Source organism: Enhydra lutris, unplaced genomic scaffold (genome assembly GCF_002288905.1).
Source record: "Enhydra lutris kenyoni isolate GAN:26980312 unplaced genomic scaffold, ASM228890v2 scaffoldscaffold45, whole genome shotgun sequence".
NCBI classification, from domain to species: domain Eukaryota; kingdom Metazoa; phylum Chordata; class Mammalia; order Carnivora; family Mustelidae; genus Enhydra; species Enhydra lutris.
In genome coordinates this window covers 6,381,109-6,407,764 of record NW_019154129.1, presented here as the reverse complement: position 1 = coordinate 6,407,764, position 26,656 = coordinate 6,381,109, and the positions used below count along the sequence as shown (strand labels likewise).

The following is a 26,656-nucleotide window of genomic DNA, read 5'->3' as shown; positions in this document are numbered from 1 at the left end:
ACTTTGCGTGAGGGTGTGGAGGCTTGGCACATCACAGCCCAGCAGATCCCTGCCTTCCAAATCCATCCAGCACTCCCCCCGACCCCCATCCCCAACAAGGGCACGGCCCTGGTAACATCCTCTGGATGTAACAGACCCCCACCCCCACCCCGCACCCTGCTGACAACTCTTCCCCCTAGCTCACTGCATCCCAGCCTCTGAAGCAGGTCAGGGTCCCAGGGGACATCTTAGCTCTGTCTCTGTTTCTGCCAGCCATCCTGACCATGCCATCTGTGGTCTCTGAACAACCAAAACGGCCCTACTGAAGAGTGTCGTGCCAGTCCTCTGTAGAAACCCACGTCCCATGGCCCACGTCCTAGTTGGCTGTCTATCTCCCTGCTAGTCATACATCTGAATGAAACACAGAAGAGCCCCAGGAGAGTTACCATGTCACTGAACAAGAGAAGCTGCTGATCAACCCAAATCTGGGAGAGAGCGGGACAGAGTGAAAAGTCACTTTCGTGTCTAATTTGCATACTGTCGCTAATTGCTTAAGTAAAGGTGTTTAAAAACAAACAAAAAAAAACCTTGTGATGTTTAGGGCCCAGTTTCAACAATTCTCTGGGGGGAAAGGACCACACCAAAAAATGAAAGACATCTATATAGAAAGTGTTTATTACAGGCGATATTGGTCCATACCATACACTACACAACACCAACAGTACAAGTGTGATCTCTCAAAATCATCATTTAAACAGCAAAAGACCAAGAAATAAAATTTGAGTCAACTGATTATTTTTCAAAATAGTCTCAATGCACATTATCCTTAGTTCCCTTATTATAGTGAAACATACAAATACAGAAAAATACCCCATTTAACATGTACTAGTGTTAAATGGTTATTTGGCTTAAAATCTGAGTTAAGAAAATCCTTTTTAGCAACCTACATACAGATAAGTAGCAAACTTTATTATATTAAACAATTTTGTTCCATTTAAAACGTGAAGAATTTCATCCATCATGTCTTCTGACCCCTAGCGCAAGTGTCTATACTCTCTCCCCATGATGGTTCTTATCTGAAGGACCAACTCAAGGAGTCGTCTTAGACATAACCTTAGCCTCTTCCCCAACACACTTCATCCAAAAGTCTGTTCAACAGATGGCAATTGGGTAGCGGTCACTTCGCCATCTGATGCCATTGGTGCCACGAGAGCATATGGCCAGACCTGTTCAACAGCCCGTTTTCCTACCTACTGCGGGCTGCTGCTCAGGAGGTACGATAGACGCCGATACAAGCAGAAAGTCTGCGGCTCCTCTGCTATGTGCCTTGGAACACTTTCAATTTTTCTGGTCAATGCTTTGATTAGGTAACATACATAAAAGCCAGCATATTAGTTTAAATCTTTAAACAAAAAACTATATTTTCCAAAGTCATTATCATTTGGGGCGATTAAGTGATCTTTTCTTGCTTTGTTGAGTTTCATCTTTAGGGCATCCCTTCTCTCTTCCCACTCATGCAGTTCGGCGTTCCCGTGTGCGAACTTACAGCCGTTCCCTTCCGTGCAGGTGCCGTTCATATACCTGTGGGGCAAGTCAGCTTGGTGAGCGTCCGCGAGTTATTTATACAAATCCAAAAAGTGCACGCTTCACTGGCTTGGTGATTGGCATAAAACTTTTAGTTCAAAATCTTAAGCCTAGGAAAATGAATACTGCATAGCCTTGACATCTGCAATGGGAAATCAATCAGCACTTTTAAATATATGTCATGAAAAATACTGGTTGACTGGGGGAGGTGGCGGGAGGGGAAGACCACAGTCCTTCCTGATGGAGGGGAAAAAAATCAGAAGTTGCGCTCTGTAAAAGATGTCTTGGGTAGTATTGGGTATCACCTGGATCTAAATCGGGAAATTACATATAGACCGTGATCTTGACAAAATGAGGAGCAATTCAAAACTCTGGTTTTTTGCTAAAACACTTTCTAAGGCAACTTAAAAAAAGGAGCGATAGTAACATTCTCCTTCGGCCTGAGCCGGTTCCATATATGCACTGGAACAGCCCATATTCAGAAGGCAATTTCAGAACGGCAGGGTGCGCTGTGGTTAGCCACTCACCCTTGACAGCTCAAAGACAGTCTGGGCCAATTGGAACAAACATTCCTATCTCCTCGGTGATCTTGAGACGTCTCACACCCATACGGACGGACTAGTCAATCTTTTCATGTAACCACATGTTTTCATGAAGAAACATCCAAGGAACAACTAACGCTTGGAGCGCAAATCCCGGCATCCACTCCCAGACCTCATCACCCCCATAACCGCTGCCCACGACAGAATGACTGTGAGTCACGTGACCGTGGCCGTTCTCGAGCGGGAGGTCTCGACAGCTACGTACCTATCACAAATACTAAAATGCCCTGTTGGAAAGCGGTGCTGCCAGCAGTACTGGTCGTCCTCGGTGTGAAAAACCTTCTCCTTGTGCTTCTCTGAAGAGATGTGGCCTTGCCACTGCTTCTCACTGTTACAGTTCTTGCCACACATCCAGCAGTGGAAGTCCGCCTAAAACGCACCAAAGACGCGCGTCCCATCAGTGGGGGTCATCTGCGTCCCTTGACGGGCCAAACCCAGTTCAGGGAGGGCAGCAGAGCTAGAAACCACTTGACCTCAGACCCAGACTCTATTCTCGGGGAGCCCGTCTGGTGGGGGGAGGTAAAGGTAAAGCTCAAAGTCAAAGTCAGAAACAGGACCAAGAAAAGGATCCCAGCCCCGGGAGGGGAGCCAGAGCACAAGCAGCAGAGGGCAGTGGTGATGGATTTGGCCAGGGTCCAGCAAGTCTCTGGCAGGGAGGTGACGGGGGCTGGTGCACAAATAAGCATGTCTGTGGGGAGGAGAAGGGGCCTGGTTCACACGAGGACCCTGGGAAGGATGAACGCTGTGAGGACGCGCAGAACGGACAGGAAAGCCCAGAGCTCTCCAGCTGCAGAGGACAAGCAGCCGTGCCTTTCAGGGCACATGAGATGAGCTCCTGCTATGGGTCCAGGACTCACACCAGGGACCAGAGAAGTCCAGATGTTGCAAAGACACTGTCCCCAGGGCACAGACCTACACAGAAGGAACTGCGTTCTGGTCAGTGGAAGGACCACCACAGACGCAAGCTACAGGTGTCTGGGCAGGGTTCCCCAAATGCCCTGGGTAACAATCATTTGCAAGTGAGTAAGAACAGATTCCTGGAGACTTGCCATGAGACTGTGACTCGCTACATCTAGGGGACAGAAGAAAATCTACCTGATTAAACAGCCCAGGTAAATCTCACAATCCAGCGGGACCCTGCTTTGGGAACACAGGAACACTTGAGAGGTGGCAAGGGAACCAGCGCTGTGCCTTGGCAGAGGAGATGGAGTTCAAAGGGCACATTCCTGGGACACACATGGGGGCAAGGCCAGGCCAGAGACGTGACCCAGATCCAGCGGAATCAATTACGGGGAAGTACCAAAAAACAAAAGAAACAAGGAGCAGGGTAACGCACGCGCCTAGGTCCTCTTTAAACACACAAGCCAGCCAGAACCATAGCTCAGGAAGAAATGTGTCAAAGATAGGTAAACGTAGCCTGGAAAACTCCCGACAGATCTTGTCCCTCAGGGATGGGGGACAAACGGGGTTTCAGCCCTATCTGTAAACATTCTATTTATTTCAAAAGAACACAATGAACTGTTAACATGGTGGGCTCAAGATACTCATTATATTATCCTCTTTACTCTTGTAAAAATTTTTAAAAGAAAACCCAAACAGTAAAAAACCACAGGTGACTTAGTATCTTCACCGGACCCTGAGGCAGAGGTCAGACACCGGCATGTAAGGAGGGAATGCGGGGTGGTTAGCACCCACATTTCCGGAGCTTCTGAGACCCAGCATTGGCCTAAGTGTCCGGGACCCACCCTCCTTCACTTACCCATCACAACCCCTCTCGGGGACGCTCAATGACCTGCCCAGGGCCACGGGCTGGTAAGGAGAGGCCCCATCATTTAGGTTCCAAATTCTCTGGCTTCAAAGTCAGCAAAAGGATCGAGGGAAGGATTTGCTAGCATCGGGGGACTTAAGCTAACAGCCCAGGGCCACCAGACAGAGGTGGAGAGACAGGAGGAGGGGAGGCAGGCAGCCAGGGAGCCACGCTGGGAGGAAAGAGACAGAAAGGAAAGAAGGGCTCCATCAGTGGAGGAAGAAAGGGGAGGAAGGGGGGGTGGGGTGACCACCAGGACTCACGGTAACTTCAGCGTAATCTGTCGGCATGTGAATTTGTTTTCCATTTTCCTTGTTTGATTGACTGGTTACGTCATCACTTTTTTCATTTTTTTGACTCTTTAGCCAGAGTTCATAAAACTGCTCCATATCTTGTACTAAAGAAAAACGAATCACTTTCAGCGGCGGAGATTTAACTACACTACTGACACACACAAGATCATGCACAACTTTTCTATCAGCCGGCATATATTTTTTGAGAGGAAAGCGAGAGGGCAGAACGGAGACGGACTGCATTAGGTGAGGAGAGGGGCCGTGTCCCAGCAGGAGGTGAACTCTCATGGCCCTGAACCTATTAACTCCCCGCATTGGCAAGACCCTTTAGGGGTATTAAAAAGTCAGAAACCATTAAAAGGGTATTGCTCTAAAAAGAAAAAAAAAGCACCTCCCACTGCTTCATGCTGCCCCCAGGAAGACCCTCACTATCACCCCCACAACCACATTGGCTACTTAACACAGCTCAGGGTCCTGCGGCAGATACGCTCCTGTCTACGGAAAAAGTCGAGAAACTCACTACCCCTGCGACCGAGATTCTGACCCTGACGGGAACCCATCAGTCGAGCCCCTGTCCCCGAGGACCCACATGCTGGGGTGCAATTTGTAACAGCACAGCTGGGAACAGGTCCGGGGCAGTGGCTACAAGCTGCTTCCTACAGTAAGACCATGTTCAGCATGACCATCAAGTGCGAAGAAACCAGGTTTCTGAACCCCACCCCTGCTGACAATCTGGGCCAGCTAATTCTCTGCTCTGGGGGGCTACCCCATGCATTGGGGATGTTTAACAGCATTCCTGGACTCTCCACACTGGATGCCAGTAGGACACCCTGCCCAAGTCACGACAACAAAAACGTCTCCGAACACTGCCCAGTGTCCCCAAGGGAGGCAGGTGTGTGTTGGCAAAATTCATCCCCGTTTGAGAACCACTGTGCTAAAAAAATCTGGTAGTGAGGTTAAGGTCAAAAACCAGCTTTGTTGCCTACCCAAGTGTTTCTAACAACATGTCATCAGACTAAGAAGAGAGATCACCTAGAAATCCTTCTCCATTCAGACCAGTGGGAGCAGGAACCATTGCTACAGCCCTGCTCTGCAAGGACATCTTCGGGAAGGCCCACCAGTATGCCCCTCCTCCAAGCAAGACAGCAAAGAGTCCCGTCTACACACGTCACCGACCGTGGACACTGGTCAGACCCGGCAGGTGACATGCTTCAGTCGGACTGGTTCTTGTAATTCAGAGACCGCAGATCTTCAACAGCTGGTAAATTCCCATCACTGTACTAGAGATTCAACAACAACAATCCCCGTCCTTGCAGGAAAACCTCTCTGGTCAAAAGTGAAAGACTGTCTCAGGCTCCTCTCCAAGACTCCCACGGTAAACTTGCCGTTTGAGCAAGACAGACGTTCTCTCCTCGGGCCTCTACATCTGCGGCTGTCCTACCAGTAAAACCTCCTTGAGGAACTTCAAGTCCGACCTGATTTTTCGGAGGTGTCTACTCACAACAGGAGAAAGATTTCACTTCCCGGGCCACCTTTCGGGAACGTGTCTGTGTCATACACATACACCCATGGATTTGTATCCAGCTCTGACCTACGCAAATACGGATCAGATGTCGGGCCCCCCTACAGACAATGGCACACCTGTTTCCAAGCAAACTGCTTTCTGGGTTCGAGGTGAGCTGGCACATTTACATACAGAGAGAAAGGCAACTTCGCAGCAAGCTCGACGGCACAGACCTCAAGCCACAGTTAAGACGGCAACTTACTCCCATTCTCCTTCATGTAAGTCCACACTTCCCGCTCCTCAGGACTATGAGCAAAGGAACAGTTCCCGACATACTGACATTTCTTCCCGGAAGCAATATGATTGCACAGCTGTGTAAAAAAAAATACATGAATAGGCTTTAAGACAAGGGTACAGTTAGTAAAACTGCCTACTTTTTACACTTAAGCAAAATGAGCGTCATTATCTGTGCTAACACTGAGTGACACAATTATTACACAGGATGACTTTGAATGAATTCAAACTGGCTCTAAGCCCCATAGACATGAGATGATATTAAGCTTTCTCTCTCAAAATCCTTCAAAGTAAAATCTCCAAAAGGGGGAAAAAAAAAAAAAAAAAGGAAAGAAAAAAAGGATGGAACTAGGATGTGGAATATTTTCTGACAAGAAAATGTCTACAAATGCCCTTATTTGGAGTATCTGCTTTTACCCAGCAGGGCAGTGGATCTCCACAGGGCAGATCTCTGGCCCCCTCTCAGTCTGACAGCTCCTGCTCTCCCTGACTAATGCCCACGAGACCTCCCTGTCAGCTCCTGGGAGGTAGTGAGGAAACTGCAGACTGCTCCAAGGGTCCTAAACGGTGTCAGGAAAAATCTCAGAATTCAGCTTCCTCACATAACCCATACCGGCCGCTAATCGCAGCCGTCGTGCACTTGATATGCATTGTCTGGAGACAAGGATGACACGAGCCAGGCCATCTCGTTACACAGCGTTCAAATAACATCTCTTCTGCTTATTTGCCTTGTGTTTTTACTAAGCAAATGCGGTGAAACGGGGAGGAAAATAAGGTGATCGCCATCAGCCGAATGTACACGGCCCTGAGAACCACAACGAGCAGGAATGAAGGAAACCTCCATTACCAAGCTCATTCTCAAATAGCAATATGCTTGTCTTTATAGAGCATTCTAGTACTATTCACTGTTAGCTCACCTTGTGTTTCAACAGAGGCTGGCCCTGTATATCAGTTTATGGAATGTCAGAGGCTTAGCGTCAGTTTCTGCTATAAATCTAAAAGCGGTGCGGCCACCCTGAATACTACAGGTTTCCTCCCTTGGCCCAATGTCAATGCCACCCTCCCCACCACTTCCAATCCTCTGAAAAAAGTGAAACCCCATTAAGTTCTTAGGCAGGTATTACTAGGGAAACATTTACCACAGTCTCTCAAAGTTCAATGATAAGGAGCAGGGAGAAGAGAAGATAAAGGAAAAGGCCGGCCACTGTGCTGGGTTTTTACGTAACACCATCTCACGTAATCTTCCCTAGGACATAATTATTCCCATTTACAGGTGAGCAAACTGAGGCTGAGTAATGTGACCAGGGCCCTTCTGGCAGATTCTGAAGCCCGGTCTCCTTCCATCCACCTCACCATACTGTCTACACACACACACACACACACACACACACACACACACACACACAGTATTATTTCTTCTTTTAGAAAAAGTATCCCTTAGCAATACCTAGTATGGTAGAAAAAAAGAGGATATAAGCTAGAGCACAGTGCATGGCAATGCAGCACGCCTGAGATTAAAGAATAATCAGTCGTCCCAGCAGCTGAACTAGAATCGCTCTCAGCTGCCTTTGTTTGAACAAAGAATGAGGATGGGGCGCCTGGGTGGCTCAGTGGGTTAAAGCCTCTTCCTTCAGCTCAGATCATGGTCTCAGGGTCCTGGGATCGAGCCCCACATCAGGTTCTCTGCTCAGCAGGGAGCCTGCTTCCTCCTCTCTCTCTCTCTCTCTGCCTGCCTCTCTGCCTGCTTGTGATCTCTTTGAAATAAATAAATAAAATCTTTAAAAAAAGAATGAGGAGTATACCCATCCTCTCCTCTTTTAAAGCCTAAGATGTCCGTGGCTCCAACAAACCTTCTTCCCCGCCTACGAGGCCCACCAATTAAACCACTCCGATCCCCAGTGTAAAACCACCGTGGATGAAACACGCACACTGCCTCCTTCAGAGACTGACCTTGTAACCTGGGTACGTTCACAAAATGCAAGGTACCCTGGCTGACGGGGTATTAACCTGCTTCTTCCTCAGCTCTCTCGGGCAAGTCAGAGGGGGCATCGTTTCCAAGGGGACTCTGCAAGCCACCTGCACAGCTTCTCTAGGCAAACGGTTCTCTCCTCCTGTCCGCCATCGGGGCAAAAAAGTTTACTGCCTGTCCATGCTCCAAGTGTCTCTGTTAGCTCACACAATGACTTCCCTCCAGACCCTCTCTCGTGGAGAGTCAAGTCCAAGGCCGGCTCAGAGGGTCTGCTCAGACCTTCAAGACCATGGAAGGCAGCAGAGGGTATGGAGCAGAAACATGCCACCTCGTGAACGAAAAAGTACCCTAACTTTCAGCAGGTCTGGTACTTCCTTTCCAAAGGTTTCTGAAGAACAATGTGCCTCGAACAGTGCCCATTTTTCCTTTGTGTGACTTTTAGAAAATCTTAACAAGTGGAGTATCTTTCAGCTAGTATCCACTGCTTGAGTCAAAGAAACTTCTCAATAGCATTTGTAGTAACAGAAGGCCTTGAGTTGGATGGCAAAGTCTAGGAATGAAGTTTAAATGAAATCCTTTCCCACTCACTCCCAAAGTAATTCATCTGAAAAATAAGGTTGGTAATGGCCGTGACTACTTCTGGAGCTCGCTGACTAGTTCCTTTTTTCCGAGTAACTCATACAATCCCAGTCAATCTGAAAACTGTCACAGAACCACACATACAAAAGGGGAAGGAAAACAAGAGGACCATTTAAAAATTTTGGTATTACGACGAGCATTGAAAGGGCTCCAAGTTTCAATCTGAATCATTACTACTTTCTAATGATTTGAAATGCCTAATAAAAAAAAAGTGGCTTAAAAATTACGTATGTACATCAAACTGTAAAGGCATTTGTTTCTTTGTGGGGAGAGGACGGATGTTCATCCACTTCTTACGTTCGATGGACATCACTCTCATCGCACGCCGATCTCTGGTCCACCTAAGAAACATGGAGTTCAGAAAAAACAAAGACACACTGGCACAAGGCATAATATAAAGGGACAGGTACAACGTTCGTACCTGAAGGACCAGAGATTTTTTTTTTTCTCGACCCTTCTAAAAGAAATGCCTTCCGATTCTGTCATTTCATTTCCTGTTCATATTTGTTACCAGACATTCCCTAGGAATCCTGAACAAAGAACTGATCCAATTCAGAAAAGACACTACCAAATTTTGTTGAATTCTTCTCTACGAAATGGTAAAAATCCCTTTCACTTTGCAATTATTCCTACGTTATCCACTTTTGCTCTGTTCTCTTCAAAGTCAATCGTTTTTTCTTCTACGTTTGGTTTTATACCCATGTAACAGAGAATTATGAAACTGGCATTGTTTACACACACTCTCACACACACACAGATACACTCACACACTACTTACGAGTGCCTTGCTTTTGCACTACAATATTTCCTGTTTTTGTCTGGTTCGATGACTTGGCCATTTCTCAGACACTGAGCACACACAAATTTTATCTTCATGTTAAGAGATCCTGGCATTATCTGATTGCCAAGCACCTGGAACAATTAAAACCCAAATTTTACTTTTAAGAGAGTGCCAGTTTTCGGAGAACAAAATACTGAATTGCCCTGCATCTCTTTTCTCGTGACAGCACGCGATTTCTGATACTCTCTGGTGTGATGAGTTGGCCGTTACGTACACAACCAGAGACACTGAGTACATAACTAAATCTCCAACTCTCCCCCCAATGCAAGAGAATGGTAAGAGATTACAGATGCCAAAGCTCACTGTAGGAAAGCCAGCTCTGGAGGGTGATAATTCGGATTTTGTTGGGGGGGGGTGGACCTGGGGAGGCAGTGGACAGAGCAGTGTTGCCAGATGGGAAACAGCCACAGACACGGTCCATGTCCCTCACTCCCAGGTTCCCCACAGCCCAAGAACCAACTGTTATGCCAATTAAACTGAATAAGAGAATTGACTCCTATAGGCTTGGCAGGTATTACAGGATACCTGCTTTTTTTAATGATGATCAACTAAAATTTGGGATTTTTTTCACGTTAAGAATAAGTCAGTGAGGGCGCCTGGGTGGCTCAGTGGGTTAAAGCCTCTGCCTTCGGCTCAGGTCATGATCTCAGGGTCCTGGGATCGAGCCCCCATCGGGCTCTCTGCTTGTTGGGGAGCCTGCTTCCCTCCTCTCTTTGCCTGCCTCTCTGCCTGCTTGTGATCTCTCTCTGTCAAATAAATACATAAAATCTTTAAGAAAAAAAAAAAGAAAAAGAAAATACCTGAGCTCCAGGTACATTCACTTCCAAATTCTGCCAATACCGTTTAGATTCTTGGGCGATAGCATCATGTGAGATACCTGGAAATGTACAAGCCTTCCTTTAGGCTCCCCCTCTGTGCATGGACAGTCCACCAGTCCGACCACAGACTCGATTCCCTCCTTGTCCCCCACGTAGAACAAGCCCCCACCAGCGACGGATGCATGTCACGTCGCTCTTTTCCACCACGGAGTAATTTCAAACGCAGTTCCTGATGCCGTCAGAGGAATCGCTGTTCCTCACAAAAGCAGGCTACGTGAGTGAACTGGTCCCAGCAAGTCACCACACAGGGCTGTACTCAAAATAAGCCACTCCAGAAATGAACGGTGGCAGTTTACAGCGAAGGATAAAATCGGCAGTGATGTCGCCACATCACGAAGACAGAGGAAAATCTGCGACAGGGCTCTGCCAAAGCCTGCCTGCTTTTGAAGAGACCTTTGGGTTTAAGTTTTTTTTTGTTTTTTGTTTTTTTTTCCCAATTCCAGATTTGTTTACAGGGTTCTGTTATTTCCTGGCACAGCATCCAGTGATTCAGCACCTCATTCCATCCCCCTGCGCTCACCAAAAGCACGCTCCTTCATCCCCCTCCCCTTTTCCATCCGTCCCCCCACCCGCCCCCTGGGGACCACCAGTGTGGTCTCTGGAGTGAGCAGTCTGTTTCTTGGCTTGCGAGGCGACGTCTCTCCACGCACAAACCTACCTGTTTCATTCTGTAATATCCAGACTTTCAGTTCTACAAGACTATGTGCATAAAAGCACTCATCTTCCCTTAAACAGCCATATCGAACCTCATGTCGACATAAATCAAGCTGACACTGGCCGTGAAAAGCGCGTATTTTGGAGTATTTTACCGTTGTCTCTCGTAAAATGTGGACAAGGCACCTGAGGTACAAATGGAGTGATATTTTATTGTTCTGCCACGGTTTCTCCAAAAGAAAACAAACAAAAATATATATATGTACATCAGGTCAAGTTCTAGACTGAAAATACATCTTAAATCTTTCTCGAAAAAAATAAATCACTTTACACAACTGTTGGATTAATGGAGAGGGGACGATAACTACACATTAAGCCATAAGATACTTAAATCCTTGTCATAAGGGGCTACAAATCAATAATGCTTTTCTGTATTAAACATCAATTTAATAATCCCTTTAAAAATTCCCAGCAAATATACTAAGAGACATCTTTAAACAGTCATCGTCTTTCAAAACAGCAACAACAAAAGCACAGGCCTAAAATGCCTATGGAGATACTACTCTGGTTTTATTTGGATCTAAAAACAGAATCTATTGCGTCACTATAAAAAATTAGAAACTACCAACATACTTATTGTCTTCAAACTCATGCTTTGTAACCGGGTGAGAACAAGAAGTAGAATTATCTTTATTTCTTTTACTTATCATTCTAGGCTTATGATCAAAACATTTCTGGAACAGACAGAGAAGAAGAGTTACCACAACAGCGTAATGCAAAACAGAACTTTTGTACCATACTTTTGCACATAGTTATATATTACACACTTCTACTGATAGATATTAAAAATGAGGTTTTTTTGGTATCCTTTTGGATCCTAGTCGTAACGGCCGGTGGCTGAGTGAATGGTCCCCATATGGCCAGACCAGCGCTCAGCATTTTCTACTTCTGGGCTTGTGAGTCAGAAACTCTCACCGATTCTACAGTAGAAAATAAGGTTTGGAGACAGTACCTCACAAAGGAATATAAATTCCCCAAGATGCTCTTGGAGAAGTTTGAATACGGTGAGGTTGATCGTCCCATTGCCACCAAAGAAAGCCTCCCTGCTGAACGCCCCTTTCCGCTCCAGCGTCCAGATGTCGATCTCTTCTTGGCAGTAGGCAAACGTGCAGTGGCCAGAGTACCTACATTCCTCCTCAGCGGCCACATCTAGAAAGACAGACAAATGAAAGACGGAGAAAACGTGGCCACTGGTTTTTCAAAACCAGTGACCATCAGACACGTTTAGGGTACCCTGTGAGTTTCTTGGAACAACTCACGGACAGCTTTAAGCAAGGACATGCATCTCACTGTTGGGTGGGGGGCAGGTTTTAACCCTACAACAACAGCCCATGAGCCTGAATTACTGTTTAATCTCTGATGGGGGAAAAGGCTCTGATTCCCGCATGTGCTCCACCAAAGTTTAAAAAATCACTTAAGGACATCCGAAGCCCATTCAGAGGAAGTGATCTAACAAAAATGAATCCACAAACTTCTCTCAAAAGCAACCTAGAAGAGTAACCTTCTCAAAGCCTTAGTTCAGCGTTCTGATTCTGTTTACATTAAGTCAGGGAACTTCAAGTGTGAGATGGCTTTCTGTGGGGAATATGGTCAAAGCCTGTGTCCATCAACATCGAGAAAACTCGGCGCCTGATGGCTTAGCAGGTTAAGCAGCTGACTACTGATTTTGGCTTGGGTCATGATCTCAGGGTCATGGGATCGAGCCCTGTACTGGGTTTTATACTCAGCGAGAGTCTACTTAAGATTCCCTCTCTGTCTCTCTCTCTCCCCCCCCACCTGCCCCACTCCCCACTCACACCTGCTTACTCTCTCTCTACAATAAATAAATATTTAAAAAAGAAGTTAAAAACAAAGGTAAAAAGAATAGAAAAGAATACAAATGTCTCAACCCAAGGAACTTGCTGTTCACTCGACCTACACACTTCTGGTAACAGGAATATGGGAACCATTAGAATAAATGTAGCAAATAATTTATCACTTATGTCATGCATGCCAATTAAGTAATTATAGTACATTACCTTTACATATATAATATGGGCCTTCATAATTTGTTTTTGTTGGTCTTGGACGTATTTTTTTCCATGATTTATCTTCAACATTCTTTATTCTACCAATTAAAATATCCTTCTTACATTTATGATCCACATTAGCATGGTAAGTGAAATCCATTAACTTCGGGCCTGGAAAAGACGTGAAGAAGGATTGCGCAAAGGCACAAAAAGTAACGTTTCATTTCACAGGCACATTTACAAGCAGATGTGAACAGATGGATATTGATTATTACATTCCCACAAAAATCCCATTTTTATAACTCCCAAATGTAAATAAGCTACTGAAGTAATTTGTGCCTCTTAACTGCTATCAGAGAATACAAAGTTTTATTCGACACCAGTGGCCCCAAAGCAGACCGTTATTTAACTATGAGGGCAGGAATTCTGATGGCTTCTTATGCTAAAGAACACCGTTAAATACACAACTAAGAAAGGAAATGAATTTGGGTCCAGTTTAGGATACTCTGTGTTTCTAGCACCTGACTTACGGGTAAAGATATGAAACAAATCAACGAAGACTTTAATTTTATAAACATTACATCAAATACTGGTGTTCAAATGCTTTTCCTCTAGTTCTTGCTTTATTTGAAAAGGATCACATTCTTGGGGCGCCTGGGTGGCTCAGTTAGGTTAACCATCTGCCTTCAGCTCAGGTTGTGATCTCAGGGTCCTAGGATGGAGCCCCACATCATTGTGCTCCCTGCTCAGCAGGGAACATGTTTCTCCCTCTGCCTCTCCCCACCCCCATTCCTGCTGTCTCTCAAATCAATCTTTAAAAAAAGAAAAAAGAAAATGATCACACTCTTTTTTTTTTTTAAAGATTTTATTTATTTATTTAACAGAGAGAGAGAGAGATCACAAGTAGGCAGAGAGGCAGGCAGAGAGAGAGGGAGGCAGGCTCCCTGCTGAGCAGAGAGCCCGATGCGGGGCTCAATCCCAGGACCCTGAGACCACGACCCGAGCTGAAGGCAGAGGCTTTAACCCACTGAGCCACCCAGGCACCCCAATGATCACACTCTTAAACATATACGGGGAACATAAAGAATCTCATAAAAATTTCGAGATTTTCAAAATCAGATAGACATTGCATTCCATATAATTCTATAAAAGAAATCATATCAAGACAAACCATAAGTGACTCTTAATCTCACAAAACAAACTGAGGGTTAATGGGGGGAGGGGGGTTGGGGGGGGTGGGATTATGGACATTGGGGAGGGTATGTGCTATGATGAGTGCTGTGAAGTGTGTAAACCTGGCGATTCACAGACCTGTACCCCTGGGGATAAAAAGATATTATATGTTTATGAAAAATAAAATTAAAAAAAAAAAAAAAAAAAAAAAAAAAGAAATCATATCAAATAACAGCAGACTTATCCTATTCAACTCCAATGGGCCCAAATCAGTAATTGCTGTTTGCTAAGAAAAAACTCAAACAGGGACAGGGGCGCCTGGGTGGCTCAGTCTTTAAGTGTCTGCCTTTGGCTCAGGTCATGACCCTGGGGTCCCTGGATGGAGCCCCGCATCAGGCTCCCTGCTCTGCGGGAAGCCTGCCTCTCCCTCTCCCTCTCCCACTCCCACTGCTTGTGTTCCCTCTCTCCCTGTCTCTTTCTGTCAAATAAATAAAATCTTTAAAAAAAACAAACAAACACAAAAACCTCAAATAGAGATGAAAGAATCACAGTAGCTGGTGTTTTCCACGCATATTTACTAATTCCTAAGAACTCACAGACTATGGACTAGCTTATTAATACCATCATCGCCTTTGTTTGGTCCTGACCTGATTTAACAAAACAGATCTGACACGCTTGTCTCAGTTCATGGGTTCCTTCAAGGGGATGTCGGGGGGTCACTGATGAAGGTGGTTTAGTAACTGCACTTCCAAAAAAGTTTCCAAAGTCATTTCTGGGGTGACTTGAAATTCCCAGGAAACTCTCAGAAGCAAACAAGTTGCCTGGTCCATTCATCTGCAAGAAGAACAAGAAAAAAAAACAAAAAACAGGGGAAAAAAAAAAAACAGCCAACAAATATTGCACTATCACTAAAGAAGGAAACAAATTTGTGAAAAAATTAAAAAAAAATTCTTCCTCCGCTGAAATCAGTGCTAGTCTGTCCTTGCTGCGCTTCTACATAAGAAAACGGTTTCTTTCGGTTTCCTCTCCTTGGGTCTCTAGGCCCCTCCCCCATTGCCTTTGATCCTCCTTGCGAGTTTTTAAAAGTAACAGGTAACAGTTCTGCTTCGACAGCACCACAGCGTGCAATTTTTATCCGCCCTGATCTCAGCTCCCCTGTTTTTGATTCTGCTGCGCTACAGCCTCTTACAGGGTCTGCAACAGACCCAGCTTAAACACAGAGCATTTACGACCGGGTGTCCCAGGAGAGTCTTATTTTAGCATTATTTCCCCCAGCACGTCCATTCAAATAAGTCAGTTACTTAAGCAAAAGGCCTACGTTCAAGTTTAAGCAACGACGTATTTACAAAAGAGGAAGTGACACTTACAAGTAAAAGGGAGGAATTACTGCCGCTAAGCGCTGTTCCCTCTCTAGAAGTTGAGGTGGACAGATCTAAAATAATAAAAACACTTCAACAGACCTTCTCATTCTAATCATGTGATAAGAACATCAGGGCTCAGGGGCTGACTACGACTTCCCCGACTTCCCCGCGTTACTTCCCCATCCCCGTTCCAAACTTTCCTGCTCACTCTCGACACCCAGACTGGGCAGGGGACCTCCCTCTGGAAACCAAGGGCACACACAACCCTTAGACAAACTTAAATAAAGAGCTGTTTTCAGAGCCATGAGCTAAAGCAGGGCCTACAGAGCAGGACCAGTTAAAAAGACTATTCATACTCCAAAAGGGAAAAGAGCCTCTCCTTTTCAAAGTACAAAGCCAGAACTCTTCACATTAAGGAAATTAGTAAGGACGCGATGACTTTCTTTGTCTCAGTCTACCACTCAATTATTCGCTCTCTGCCCTTCTGTTTCACACAAATTTAAGTTTTTCAGATATCAATCTCTTGAAATTAATCATTATGATTTTTCTCCCTTTAACCACGTAACAGCGCCTTGGAAAAAATATGAAGATTGTTATCATCACTGTTTAAAGTATATATCAAACCCGGAATTACAGAAACAGGAGTCAGACCAAACACTCAGCAACCCCTTGTAAAAACTAAGATACCAGGCCGTCCACTGACCTCTAAGAATGGAGTCTGAAACAGGAAACTCGAATTCTAGAAGTCTAATTCTGAAAAGTCTTCACTGGAAATTACTGTTAACTATGTGCCTCGTTCAGAATTTAAAAGGGATAGCCTGTCTTTAAGGCTCTCTCAGATGGGGTCCTCCTTCCTTGCGGGAAACAGTAAAAGTCATTCTGCGTCCTGTTCCCCCAAACAATAGTCACCCCACTTAACACGCTGTCTTGTTTAAGAAAGCAAACAAAAACGAGTGCCACGTACAACCCTATGTATTCCTATGCTTCTCGAGCTCCTGAATGGCACACGGTTCAGGCCAGGCCAGGCCAGTTAAAACTGAAGACTGAGTTTTCAGCCACCCTGAAAATAATCCAAGTACCAACTACCTAGAGTCAAATCACGGCCAAACACACGTTGTCTTTTTTTAAAAAATTAACTGTGATTATTTACATGAATGGCTCGATTCTTACCTCGCTTGGCATCACTCATTGAAAATGAATTTAAAGAAGAGCAGAAATCTTCCAAGGATGAAGTCAAAGGCGGGTACAGCTCTGAGAAGGAGGGCGGAGGAGCATACCTCGCACCGATGGGCAAGGTGCCCAAGAGAGATGCCGAGAAGGGTATGCTGGGGGGGACGCTGGCTGCTGGGAGGGCTCCTCTGACTAATGCTGATGGCTAGAGAAGAAAAAAAGAGTCTGTTAAAATCCAGGAAACTCAGTTACAAGTAGGCTGAACTGCTCTGAACGTCAGCACACAGACACAAAGTCTTACACTGGGCAATTACGTAACAAAGTTGAAATCAAAATCAAGATTCCGTAGAAGAATCTAGGATATAGAGCTTAGTTCTTTGCAAGACCACTTTTCTTTTCTTTATATATATATATATAATTTTTTTAAGATTTTATTTATTTATTTATTTATTTGGCAGAAAGAATCACAAGTAGGCAGAGAGTCAGGCAGAGAGAGAGGGGGAAGCAGACTCCCTGCTGAGCAGAGAGCCGGATGCGGGGCTCAATCCCAGGACCCTGAGATCATGACCTGAGCTGAAGGCAGAGGCTTAACCCACTGAGCCACCCCAAGACCACTTTTCAAAAAAGATCAAGATGTGATGTCCGGTGCGGTTTCAAGCCAGATGTTTCATTCCCATTTCCTTTCACTCTGATTTCCTTCCTTCACCCCACTGTGAGACTCCTAAGAAGAGGCCTTATTCCGGAGGAGTAGTGTGGGGGCTGGGGAGAAGGAAGGCTCTCAAGCGAAGGGAGCTGCAGAAGCCAGAAACCCTGGACGGTCCTTCCTGGGGATGTGAAGGTACCATCTCACCAGGACAAATGGAAGGCTGCCTCTCCTCCCCGCTCACTGCGACAGGTTACTGAGAGGAAAGTTACATACTATCTATGTTAACCGTTAGAGTTTCCTAGATACACCCTACCTGATGGCCATGGTAGAGACCAGGAAACCAGAGGTGAAGAAAGTTGCTGAAGACCAGAGTGGGAAGATGCAAAGCCCGGGGTGCCTGCCCTCTACCCTGTTTTTCCTCTACTTCGGCCACCCGGAAACCGGCCCTGAATTTCTCCGCCTCTTCCCCCTCCTCTGACTGTTGCTGCCGCTGCCGCTATTTCAATAAACTTTATGGCAGAGATCAGTCAACTTTTTCTGCCAAGGGCTCAATGTTAAGTATCTGAGCCTGTGCCCACCACGGTGTCTGTTTCAACTATTCCACTGTGTGGCTGCAATGCAAAGGCAGCCACAGACACTACTTCAGTGGACGGTCGTGGCTGGGTTCCAATAAAACTTTACTGATGTCCCTGAAATACGAAGTTCATATCATTTTCATGTGTCACCAGATACTGTTCTCCTTTTTTTTCCTTCCAAACATTTAAAATTGGAAGCACACACCCAGCCCCCCATTCTTAGGTTGTAGGCCAGACAAGCAGCAGCCTGGGTCCAGATCTGGCCTTGGCTCTACAATTGTCCTGAGGCATTATCCCTTAAGCCCTTAATCCAAAAGACATATTTTTCTTTAAATATCAAATGCCTATTCTTTTTCAGGATTTTACTTCTTTTTTAAAGGATTTATTTATTTATTTAAAAGAGAGAGAGGGGCTCCTGGGTAGCAGCTCAGTGGGTTAAAGCCTCTGTCTTCAGCTTGGGTCGTGATCCCAGGGTCCTGGGATCGAGCCCCGCATCGGGCTCTCTGCTCTGTGGGAAGCCTGCCTCCCCCCACCTCTCTGCCTGCCTCTCTGCCTACTTGTGATCTCTGTCAAATAAATAAATAAATCTTTTTTTTTTTTAAGATTTTATTTATTTATTTGACAGAGAGAGATCACAAGTAGATGGAGAGGCAGGCAGAGAGAGAGAGAGAGGGAAGCAGGCTCCCTGCTGAGCAGAGAGCCAGATGCGGGACTCGATCCCAGGACCCTGAGACCATGACCTGAGCCGAAGGCAGCGGCTTAACCCACTGAGCCTCCCAGGCGCCCCAATAAATAAATCTTTAAAAAAAAAGAGAGAGAGAGAGAGAGAGTGCATGTGCACAAGCGACTAGGGCTCCATCCCAGGACCCTGGGATCATGACCCAAGCTGAAGAGAGAGGCTTAACCAACTAAGCCACCCAGTCACCACTCTTTTTCAGAATTTTAAACACACCCTTTCCATGCTATGTGATTCCAACAGGTGTTGAGGAAAACTGGGTCATCACTAGATTAGCGTTCCTATTTTACTGAAAAAATAACCACATGAGCCTGGTACCACCAGAGAAGGACAAAAGTCATTTTTAAGGTAAGAGACCCAAAGTTTAGCCTACAGATAATACTGAAAATACAGTTATACGGCAATTTTTTTTTTTTTTTTTAATTAAGCCTGGGGCGACTGGGTGGCTCAGTTGGTTAAGCATCCAATTCCTGATTTCGGCTCAGCTCATGATGATCTCAGGGTCGCGGGATCGAGCCCTGCAGAGGAGCTGAACATGGAGCCGCCTAAGACTGTCTCTCCTGTTCCCTCTCCCTTCCCCCACCCAACCCGCTCACGCTCTCTCTAAAAAATAATAGTAACATGGGGCGCCTGGGTGGCTCAATGGGTTAAGCCTCTGCCTTCGGCTCAGGTCATAATCTCAGGGTCCCGGGATCGAGCCCCTCATCGGGCTCTCTGCTCAGCGGGGAGCCTGCTTCCTGCCCCCTCCCCCACCCCACCTGCCTCTCTGCCTACTTGTGATCTCTCTCTCTCTCTGTCAAATAAATAAAATAAAAAATATTAAAAAAAGAAAAGAATAAAAGTAACAAATAAAAATGAGGCCTGGCTTCAAAAGAGAAGAGTAACGTTGACATTTACCAGAACAGTTTCATTGGCTTCAGGGGCTGAATCAAGAAGGTCATCTATTTCATCTCCAAGGACCATATCTCCATCATCCAAGAATGCTTCCGGCATAGCGAAGGGGGTCTTCCCTCCGTTTGCCAACACTGTCGATGGCAGAGAGCTCTCTTCCACTTGCAGTGGCAAAACAGAAGTTAAGGGCATAATGGGAACGGAGGCCAGCTCACTTCCAACTTGGTGAGAGAAGCTGGATGCAGGCACAGAGACAACGGGAACGGCTTCCTGCCTCGGAGTTAATAAATCTGTAACACGGACAGAAACGCACGCGCTCGCCCTCAGTGGACCCACAGAAGACGAGCGTCAAGAGGCAGTAAGAGACAAAGTGCAGAGGTAGGTGACACTAGGAAAGCGATTATAAAAATAAATGGAGAGACAGAGGAAAAGCAATTCAAATCAAAGGGTAAAAAGAATTCTAAAAGTTATTTGCTTTACCCAGGAATAGACATATCCCGTTGTGAAAACGTATGCATGTTTCTCACGGTGCCCGGGCCCCTTCTGGCCAGGGCTGTGAGATGCTGGGGGGGCCGCAAGAGGTGCTCAGGGGCCGCCTACCGACTTCCAATAAAATCCATCCCTTACCCGCACAGCCAGCAGCCAAAGTTCGTTTTGGAAATGATTCTTGCTTTAATACTAACAACTACATGGGAATCTTATCTGACGACACTACGAGGTACACAGTGTCTAAAGCTGGCACTTTCTAGATAAAGAGGATAGGTGAAAACGTACCTGGCTCGATATCTTCCACAGAACAGTTCAAAGCCTAGAAATTAAACCAAAGAGCGGATCATAGTATCGGCAGGGTTCTAGGCTACAAGCCGTCTTGTCCACGTCCCTCTAAGAAAGTAGCGCAAGTTCCCGCAGAAAGTGCACTTCCTTCCAGTTGAGATCCAAGAAACAAATGGGACGTTCGGGGCCACGGGGCTAAGCAGGGCTGGTCTAGGGGCACCACTGCCTGCTGCTTGTGGACACTATTTCTCAACGGATCCTCAGGACCACGCCCGTTCCAGAGGGACTAGTCCCGCCACCGCTCACTCCCCAACTCACGATGGCATCCTAACTGCTCCAAGACGACTTACCTTTAAAAAAACAACTTGTTCATTGTGTTAAACCCAGTGACTCCCCAAATTAGTTAAGTGGCCCTGAGCCACTTTTTCTAAGAAAACCTAACATCTATGAACATCCTGGAAAACACTCCACTGGCCTTCAGGAAATGCTGGTTAAAAGATACTACTTGAGCTGTTTGTTTCTTTTTATAGGACAGGAAGCTCTGGCCAATTATGTGTCTGAGAAACAAAAAGCCCTCAAAAATAGACGCAAACCAAAAATATTAAAAGCAAAACTGCCAATGCTTCTGTTTGTTTTGTTTTGTTTTGTTTTTAATAAAAAGCTATGAGTCTTACAGAAGGAATCACTTTACCTTGGCAGCCCCATTCCCAGGAACTGATTTTAATGAAAGCTGAAAGAAAATAAAGACATGAATTAAAAAAAAAAAAAAAGAAAGAAAGAAAGAAAGAAAAGAAAATCAAGTTAAAAATAGAACTGGCTCTAAGTTACAAAACGAAATGAAAATCCCTCCTGGAGAGAACTCTGGCTTACCTCAGCCCTGACGTACGCTTTTCTTATCTTAAATCCCAATTTCTGAGCTAGTTCTTGAGTTAGTTTTATTACATGTTCATCCTGGGGGGGTGGGGAGAACAACGAAAATAAGATTAACGGAGGCTTCTATGTACTGACTATGAAGACGGACAGGCAGGAAAGCAATAAACCTATTTTGTCCAGACACTTGCTTTCTGAGCACTTTCTGAGTGCTCCAACTGAGCATGCGGACAGCGGGCTGGAAACGTTAACTCTTTCAATGCCACTTGTCCGCACAGAAGCAAGGAGACGGTTACGATGTAACAACGAACTGAAGCACAAGATCCGTACCTGAGGTACCGCCAAGGAGCACTTCGCTACAGAGTCGTAAGCCTCTCTGTACCTTCCCAAGTCGCTGAGAGCCTTTGATTTCCGATAGAGAGCTTTGCAGTTACCGGCATTTAAACTGAGGACGGCGTCACACTCCTCTAAAACTCTATCGTGGAAACCCTGGGGTGTGAGACCAGAGAAAAGTTAGCCACAGCTCATTTCTTACACTGGTGGCTTCCTGCAAATGCAAACCCATGGAGACCCAGATTACTACCCCCAACCCTTTTAAACTCTGGAGTCTGCTGTATCACTTTTCTTTCTGAAAATTATCTTCATTACGAAATTTCAAATATGCAAAAGTACAAAGAAGATCACTCCCCATGTACCCAACCTCCGGATCAGATAAACATGAACATCTGGCCAGAAAAGCCCCAGATCTTCAGGAAATAAAACTTCTCAGACACGGCTGATGCCCCAGGTGTCAGTCTCCTGTCCTACTCTCTCCACTAGTTACCCTTTGGCGGAGCTCTTGAAAATGTCAGCTGGAGGGGGCACCTGGGTGGCTCAGTGGGTTAAAGCCTCTGCCTTCGGCTCAGGTCATGATCTCAGGGTCCTGGGATCGAGCCCCACATCGGGCTCTCTGCTCAGCAGGGAGCCTCCTTCTCCCCCCACCCCTGCCTGCCTCTCTGCCTACTTATGACCTTTGTCAAATAAATAAAAATCTTAAAAAAAAAATAATGTCAGCTGGAGGGGGCACCTGGGTGGCTACCCTGGTTAGGCATCTGGCTCTTGGTCTGGGCTCGGGTCCTGATCTCAGAGTCATGAGATCGAGCCCCACATCAGGCTCCAAGCTCAGCGGGGAGTCTGCTGGAGGTTCTCCCTCTGCCATGGGCACGCACATGCCCCCCCCCAACAAATAAATCTTAAAAAAAAAACCCAAACATGTCACCTGGAAATGTAACTCCCAAACAGCTAGCCGATGAAGAATCCACTACAGAAAACAAATCTGTGAACACCTGTGTCTTCCATCGTCAATTTCTATTACAGCAGACACAGCCCAGAAGCCAGACTCACATGGTAACTCCAACGACCAGTCCAAGAAACAGAGTATTTCTAAAATCCCTAAACATTTAGCCAAAGCTGATTTTTCAAAGCCTCAAGCCACTCTAAAAGCGTCAGTATGTCTTTCTTCAAAACAGAAATTAGAAAATTGACTTTTAATGTACTATGTCACTGAGAACTTTTTTTCTCTCTAGAAACGCTGTTTTAAAAGAAATCACAACTCACCATGTTAGAATAGCAAGCAATACGATTTATATGCAGCTTTTCAATTATTTCTTTAGGGATGACAATTTCTTCAGACTTTGCATAACCAGCGATATTCAAAGCTTCTGTGTACTGGCTTATTGAGTTGTTCCAATCACGTTCCCGATAAATGTCATTGCCTTCATTAAAAAGATTTCTCACAAGAGCACGTAAATATACCTTAAAAAAAGAAAGGGACCACTTGAAGCCCTTTACGGAACAAGTCCAGGTTTAAGGAAATTTTCGTTTTTGTACCAAAAACTTCCTGAGCCTTTGATGAAACAGAACAAGAAACACAGCTGTAAGAAACTAGGAACCCAGAACCTGCCGCCATCTCAGCGAGGGCTTCATCTTGCTCACTTTTTAAAGAGGAAATTCCATTTCTCATGGAGAGAAATGCAGCAAACTATTTGTTCACATCCCCAACTCTGTGCCTATGAGAAAGTCCTACAAGGGGAAACTCTAGGTCACAAAGAATGAGCATCGTAAGCTTCTGACCAGTATTTCTGAACTGCCTTCCAAAGGGGCAGGAACACTGAACACATCTAGCAGTTTCCTTCATGGCACCCCCCCTCCCAAAACGGGGTAGGATGTGTGCATCTGTGTATGTGTACACATAAAACCCCTACCGATTTCTAGGTGGAAAAACTGTCCCCTTTCTTATTTGCATGTCTGATTACCAACGATTTTCCACATTTTTTTGTTGTTGTTGTTGTTTCTGTATCTTTTTTTGTTTCAGAGGTAGAATTTTATGATTCATCAGTTGCAAATAATGTCCCACATTTTTACGGACCATTGTATTTCCCCTTCTGTCAATGTTCACTCAAGTCAATTACAGATTGGGGAGTGGGGTGGTAAACCTTTTCCTCACCAAGGAAATGTAGTATGCACATCCTTTCAGCATGTATAAAAGTTCTGAAGTTTCAGTACATATAGAAGTTCCTTCGTGATTTCTATCAGTGCTTTAATGTTTTTAAAAGTCAAGACCAGGGGCGCCTGGGTGGCTCAGTGGGTTAAGCCGCTGCCTTCGGCTCAGGTCATGATCCCAGGTCCTGGATTCAAGCCCCACATCGGGCTTTCTGCTCGGCAAGGAGCCTGTTTCCTCCTCTCTCTCTGCCTGCCTCTCTGCCTACTTGTGATTTCTCTCTGTCAAATAAATAAATAAAATCTTTAAAAAAAAAAAAGTCAAGACCAGATAAATAATACAAGAACAGACAAATATTCAAGTCTTCAGTCTCGTTTTGCAAAATTCCTGTCTAAGCTGACAAAGGTAGTAAAGAACACTGGACAGATCAACCTTTAACAAGGGAGGTGACTTGTGACCTGCCACTTCATCTCTCGGGAACCCAGTCCCAAATGTCAGGACTAGAAAACGAACTGTAAAATGAACGGATTGTTCTGGGTATTTCCGAGCCAAAATACTGATTCTACATCTGTTTGGAGAGAGGGAGGGAAGGGAGAAGGAAAAAGGCAGAGAAGGGAACAGAGAAGAGGGGGAGAGAGGCAGAGAGAAAGAAGGAGCATTTAGAAGGATCAAAACCCACAGAGACAAGAAGCCACACGTGAACAAACAGTCCATACCAGGGTCTTTAGTCCAAGACCCAGGGAACCGGGCTTCCACTGTGTTTCTAACTAGGTTCATCTCTAGCTCTCCCCTCTGAGGATCCAGGCACCCTTTACTCCTGTTAGATCCTCTCTTCTCCTAAATTAAGAGCGTGTGTGTACTTTCCTTTGCAACATAATCTGTCCCCCTTATTTTCAATGAGCTAAGAGGTAGGCTCATGGTATTTTTCAAAGGTCTCAGAAGAAAAATTAGTGTAAACTACTCTCATGGAGGAAAGACAATACAGGACAAATGTCCACCCGTACCAACAAATACCGTTGGCTCGTATGTGTATAAGACTGGCAAACTCTCTAAGCGCCTGGAGAGTAAATGTTTCAGGCTTTGTGGGCCAGATGGTCTCTGTCTCGGCTACCATATGTCATGCAAACAGCCACAGATAACATATTAACAAATAGGTGTGGCTGGGCTCCAATAAAACTTTATTCATAGCAACAGACAACGGGCCACATTCGGCCCACAAAGCCGTCGTCGGCCAACCCCCACTAAACGTGATAGTTCCCAGGCTACTTGCAGAGCTTTTAGGCAGACGTTCCCCATCATTACCGCATACTGTTCCTGTGTTCCTGGGTATGACAGTGGCGACCTAGGAAGAAGAAACCAAGTAACTGTAATTATCGGGCTCTTATCAGGATTTCTTGATCCAGAAGTCATTGTAAAACAGGTTCTATTAGCTTGCCGCAGGTTCAAAGCACATCTGAAAGACCTACCTCTCTTTTAACACCACGACTCACATATAAGGTAGGTATGGGGAAAGAAGAATCTGTAACTCTTCCTTTATGTTCTCTTTAGCAAGTGTAACACTTTTCTTCTCCAACCTACCTCTACTAAAAGAAGGCTTAATTCCTCAAATACCAAAAAAATGTGTGAAATAGCATCGAACCACTAAGAGTTGTGACTGAGTCGCTGTATACAGAGAAGGTGGTCTCCTTCCTGGGAAGAACATGGAGGCCCCTCCGCCGGGACAAGTCCGCCCAGGCGCCGGGCTGTACCATCCCGGCCACGCTCTGCCACCCTCGAGAAGGCTAGTTAAAGCCCAAGCTTCTTAACAGAAATGTTTGATTATAAAAGCCCTGCATACAAGTTCATTCTCAGTCACTTTCCAGTCTTCGGAAGTGTTCTGATGGGATTAGGTTCCAATTCCTCGCGGTTTAACATTTTCAGAGACACTGAAGGAGTTTAGTTCTAAAAATCAGGGACAGTAAGATACACTTCAGGGGCACCTGGGTGGCTCAGTGGGTTAAGCCTCTGCCTTCAGCTCAGGTCATAAAAAAAAAAAAAAAAAAGATACACTTCAGAACAAGAAATCAAAAGTACAAGAGCAAAAACTATTGCTGCATAAAAATACCTCATTTCAGACCTGAATTAAGGGCACTTATAAACCAGATTTAAGATTTCTTAATCTAGGGCGCCTGGGTGGCTCAGTGGGTTAAAGCCTCTGCCTTCAGCTCAGGTCATGATCCCAGTGTCCTGGGATCGAGTGCCACATCGGGCTCCCTGCTCAGCGGGGAGCCTGCTTCCCCCCTCTTCTGCCTGCCTCTCTGCCTACTTGTGATCTCTGTCAAATAAATAAATAAAATCTTTAAAAAAAAAAGACTTCTTAATCCAATATAAAAAGTACAGTTGACCTCTTGAACAACACAGGCTTCAACTGCGTGGGTCCACTTATAACTTTCTCTTTTTCAACAAATACAATACAGTACTGTAAATGTTATTTTCTCTTCCTTATGACTTTCTTACCACTTTCTTTCTCCAGTTTGCTTTACCTTAAAACAGAAATAATACATATAACGTACGAATGTACATTAACAGTCAATGTGTTCATTGACTGTTTTATGTTACCGGTCAGGCTTCCTGTCACCAGTAGGCTATCAGTAGTTACATTTTTGGGAGTCAAAGGTTATACGTGGACTTTAAATTGGCAGGGGGGGCGGTCTGCACCCCCTTGCCCCACGTTGTTCGAGGGTCAGCTGCACCATGTGCCACACACGCAGGCACGAGTCAAGCCCTTACTGTATAAACTGCAGTCCTTCCTTAATGTTCTGCTGCCTTTTTCTTCTCTCCTCGGACACACTGGACATGTTACCCCACACATCCACGTTCTAAATGATC

The 26,656-nt window shown here is 45.3% G+C and overlaps 1 protein-coding gene across 1 annotated transcript; it reads right to left on the bottom strand.

Annotated features, from left to right (window-relative positions):
* Positions 1–627: 627 nt before the first annotated feature.
* On the bottom strand, positions 628–26,656 carry LOC111156000 (zinc finger CCCH-type containing 7A). The gene is made up of 22 exons (XM_022516524.1): positions 26,558–26,656; positions 25,091–25,130; positions 22,906–23,103; positions 21,640–21,798; positions 21,310–21,390; positions 21,131–21,169; positions 20,440–20,473; positions 19,672–19,955; positions 16,818–17,022; positions 15,654–15,718; positions 14,934–15,120; positions 13,123–13,284; positions 12,057–12,253; positions 11,678–11,778; positions 11,049–11,230; positions 10,313–10,389; positions 9,450–9,583; positions 8,907–9,012; positions 6,032–6,140; positions 4,236–4,369; positions 2,371–2,534; positions 628–1,560 (listed from the first exon to the last, which is right to left on the bottom strand). Exons 1-22 carry the CDS (start codon positions 26,623–26,625, stop codon positions 1,371–1,373), a joined length of 2,916 nt encoding a protein of 971 aa, XP_022372232.1. The 5' UTR covers positions 26,626–26,656; the 3' UTR covers positions 628–1,370.

What these genes read in the sequence shown, in the direction of transcription:
- LOC111156000 (XM_022516524.1), bottom strand. Translation starts at nt 26,625, where the DNA reads ATGTCCAGTGTGTCCGAGGAGAGAAGAAAAAGGCAGCAGAACATTAAG. An exon ending in GATCTGTTTTGTTAAATCAG is followed by an intron (nt 13,285 to 14,933) that starts GTCAGGACCAAA and finishes CGTCTTTTCCAG; the next exon opens with GCCCGAAGTTAATGGATTTC. An exon ending in AATTTATATTCCTTTGTGAG is followed by an intron (nt 11,779 to 12,056) that starts GTACTGTCTCCA and finishes TGTCTGTTCCAG; the next exon opens with AAATGTTTTGATCATAAGCC.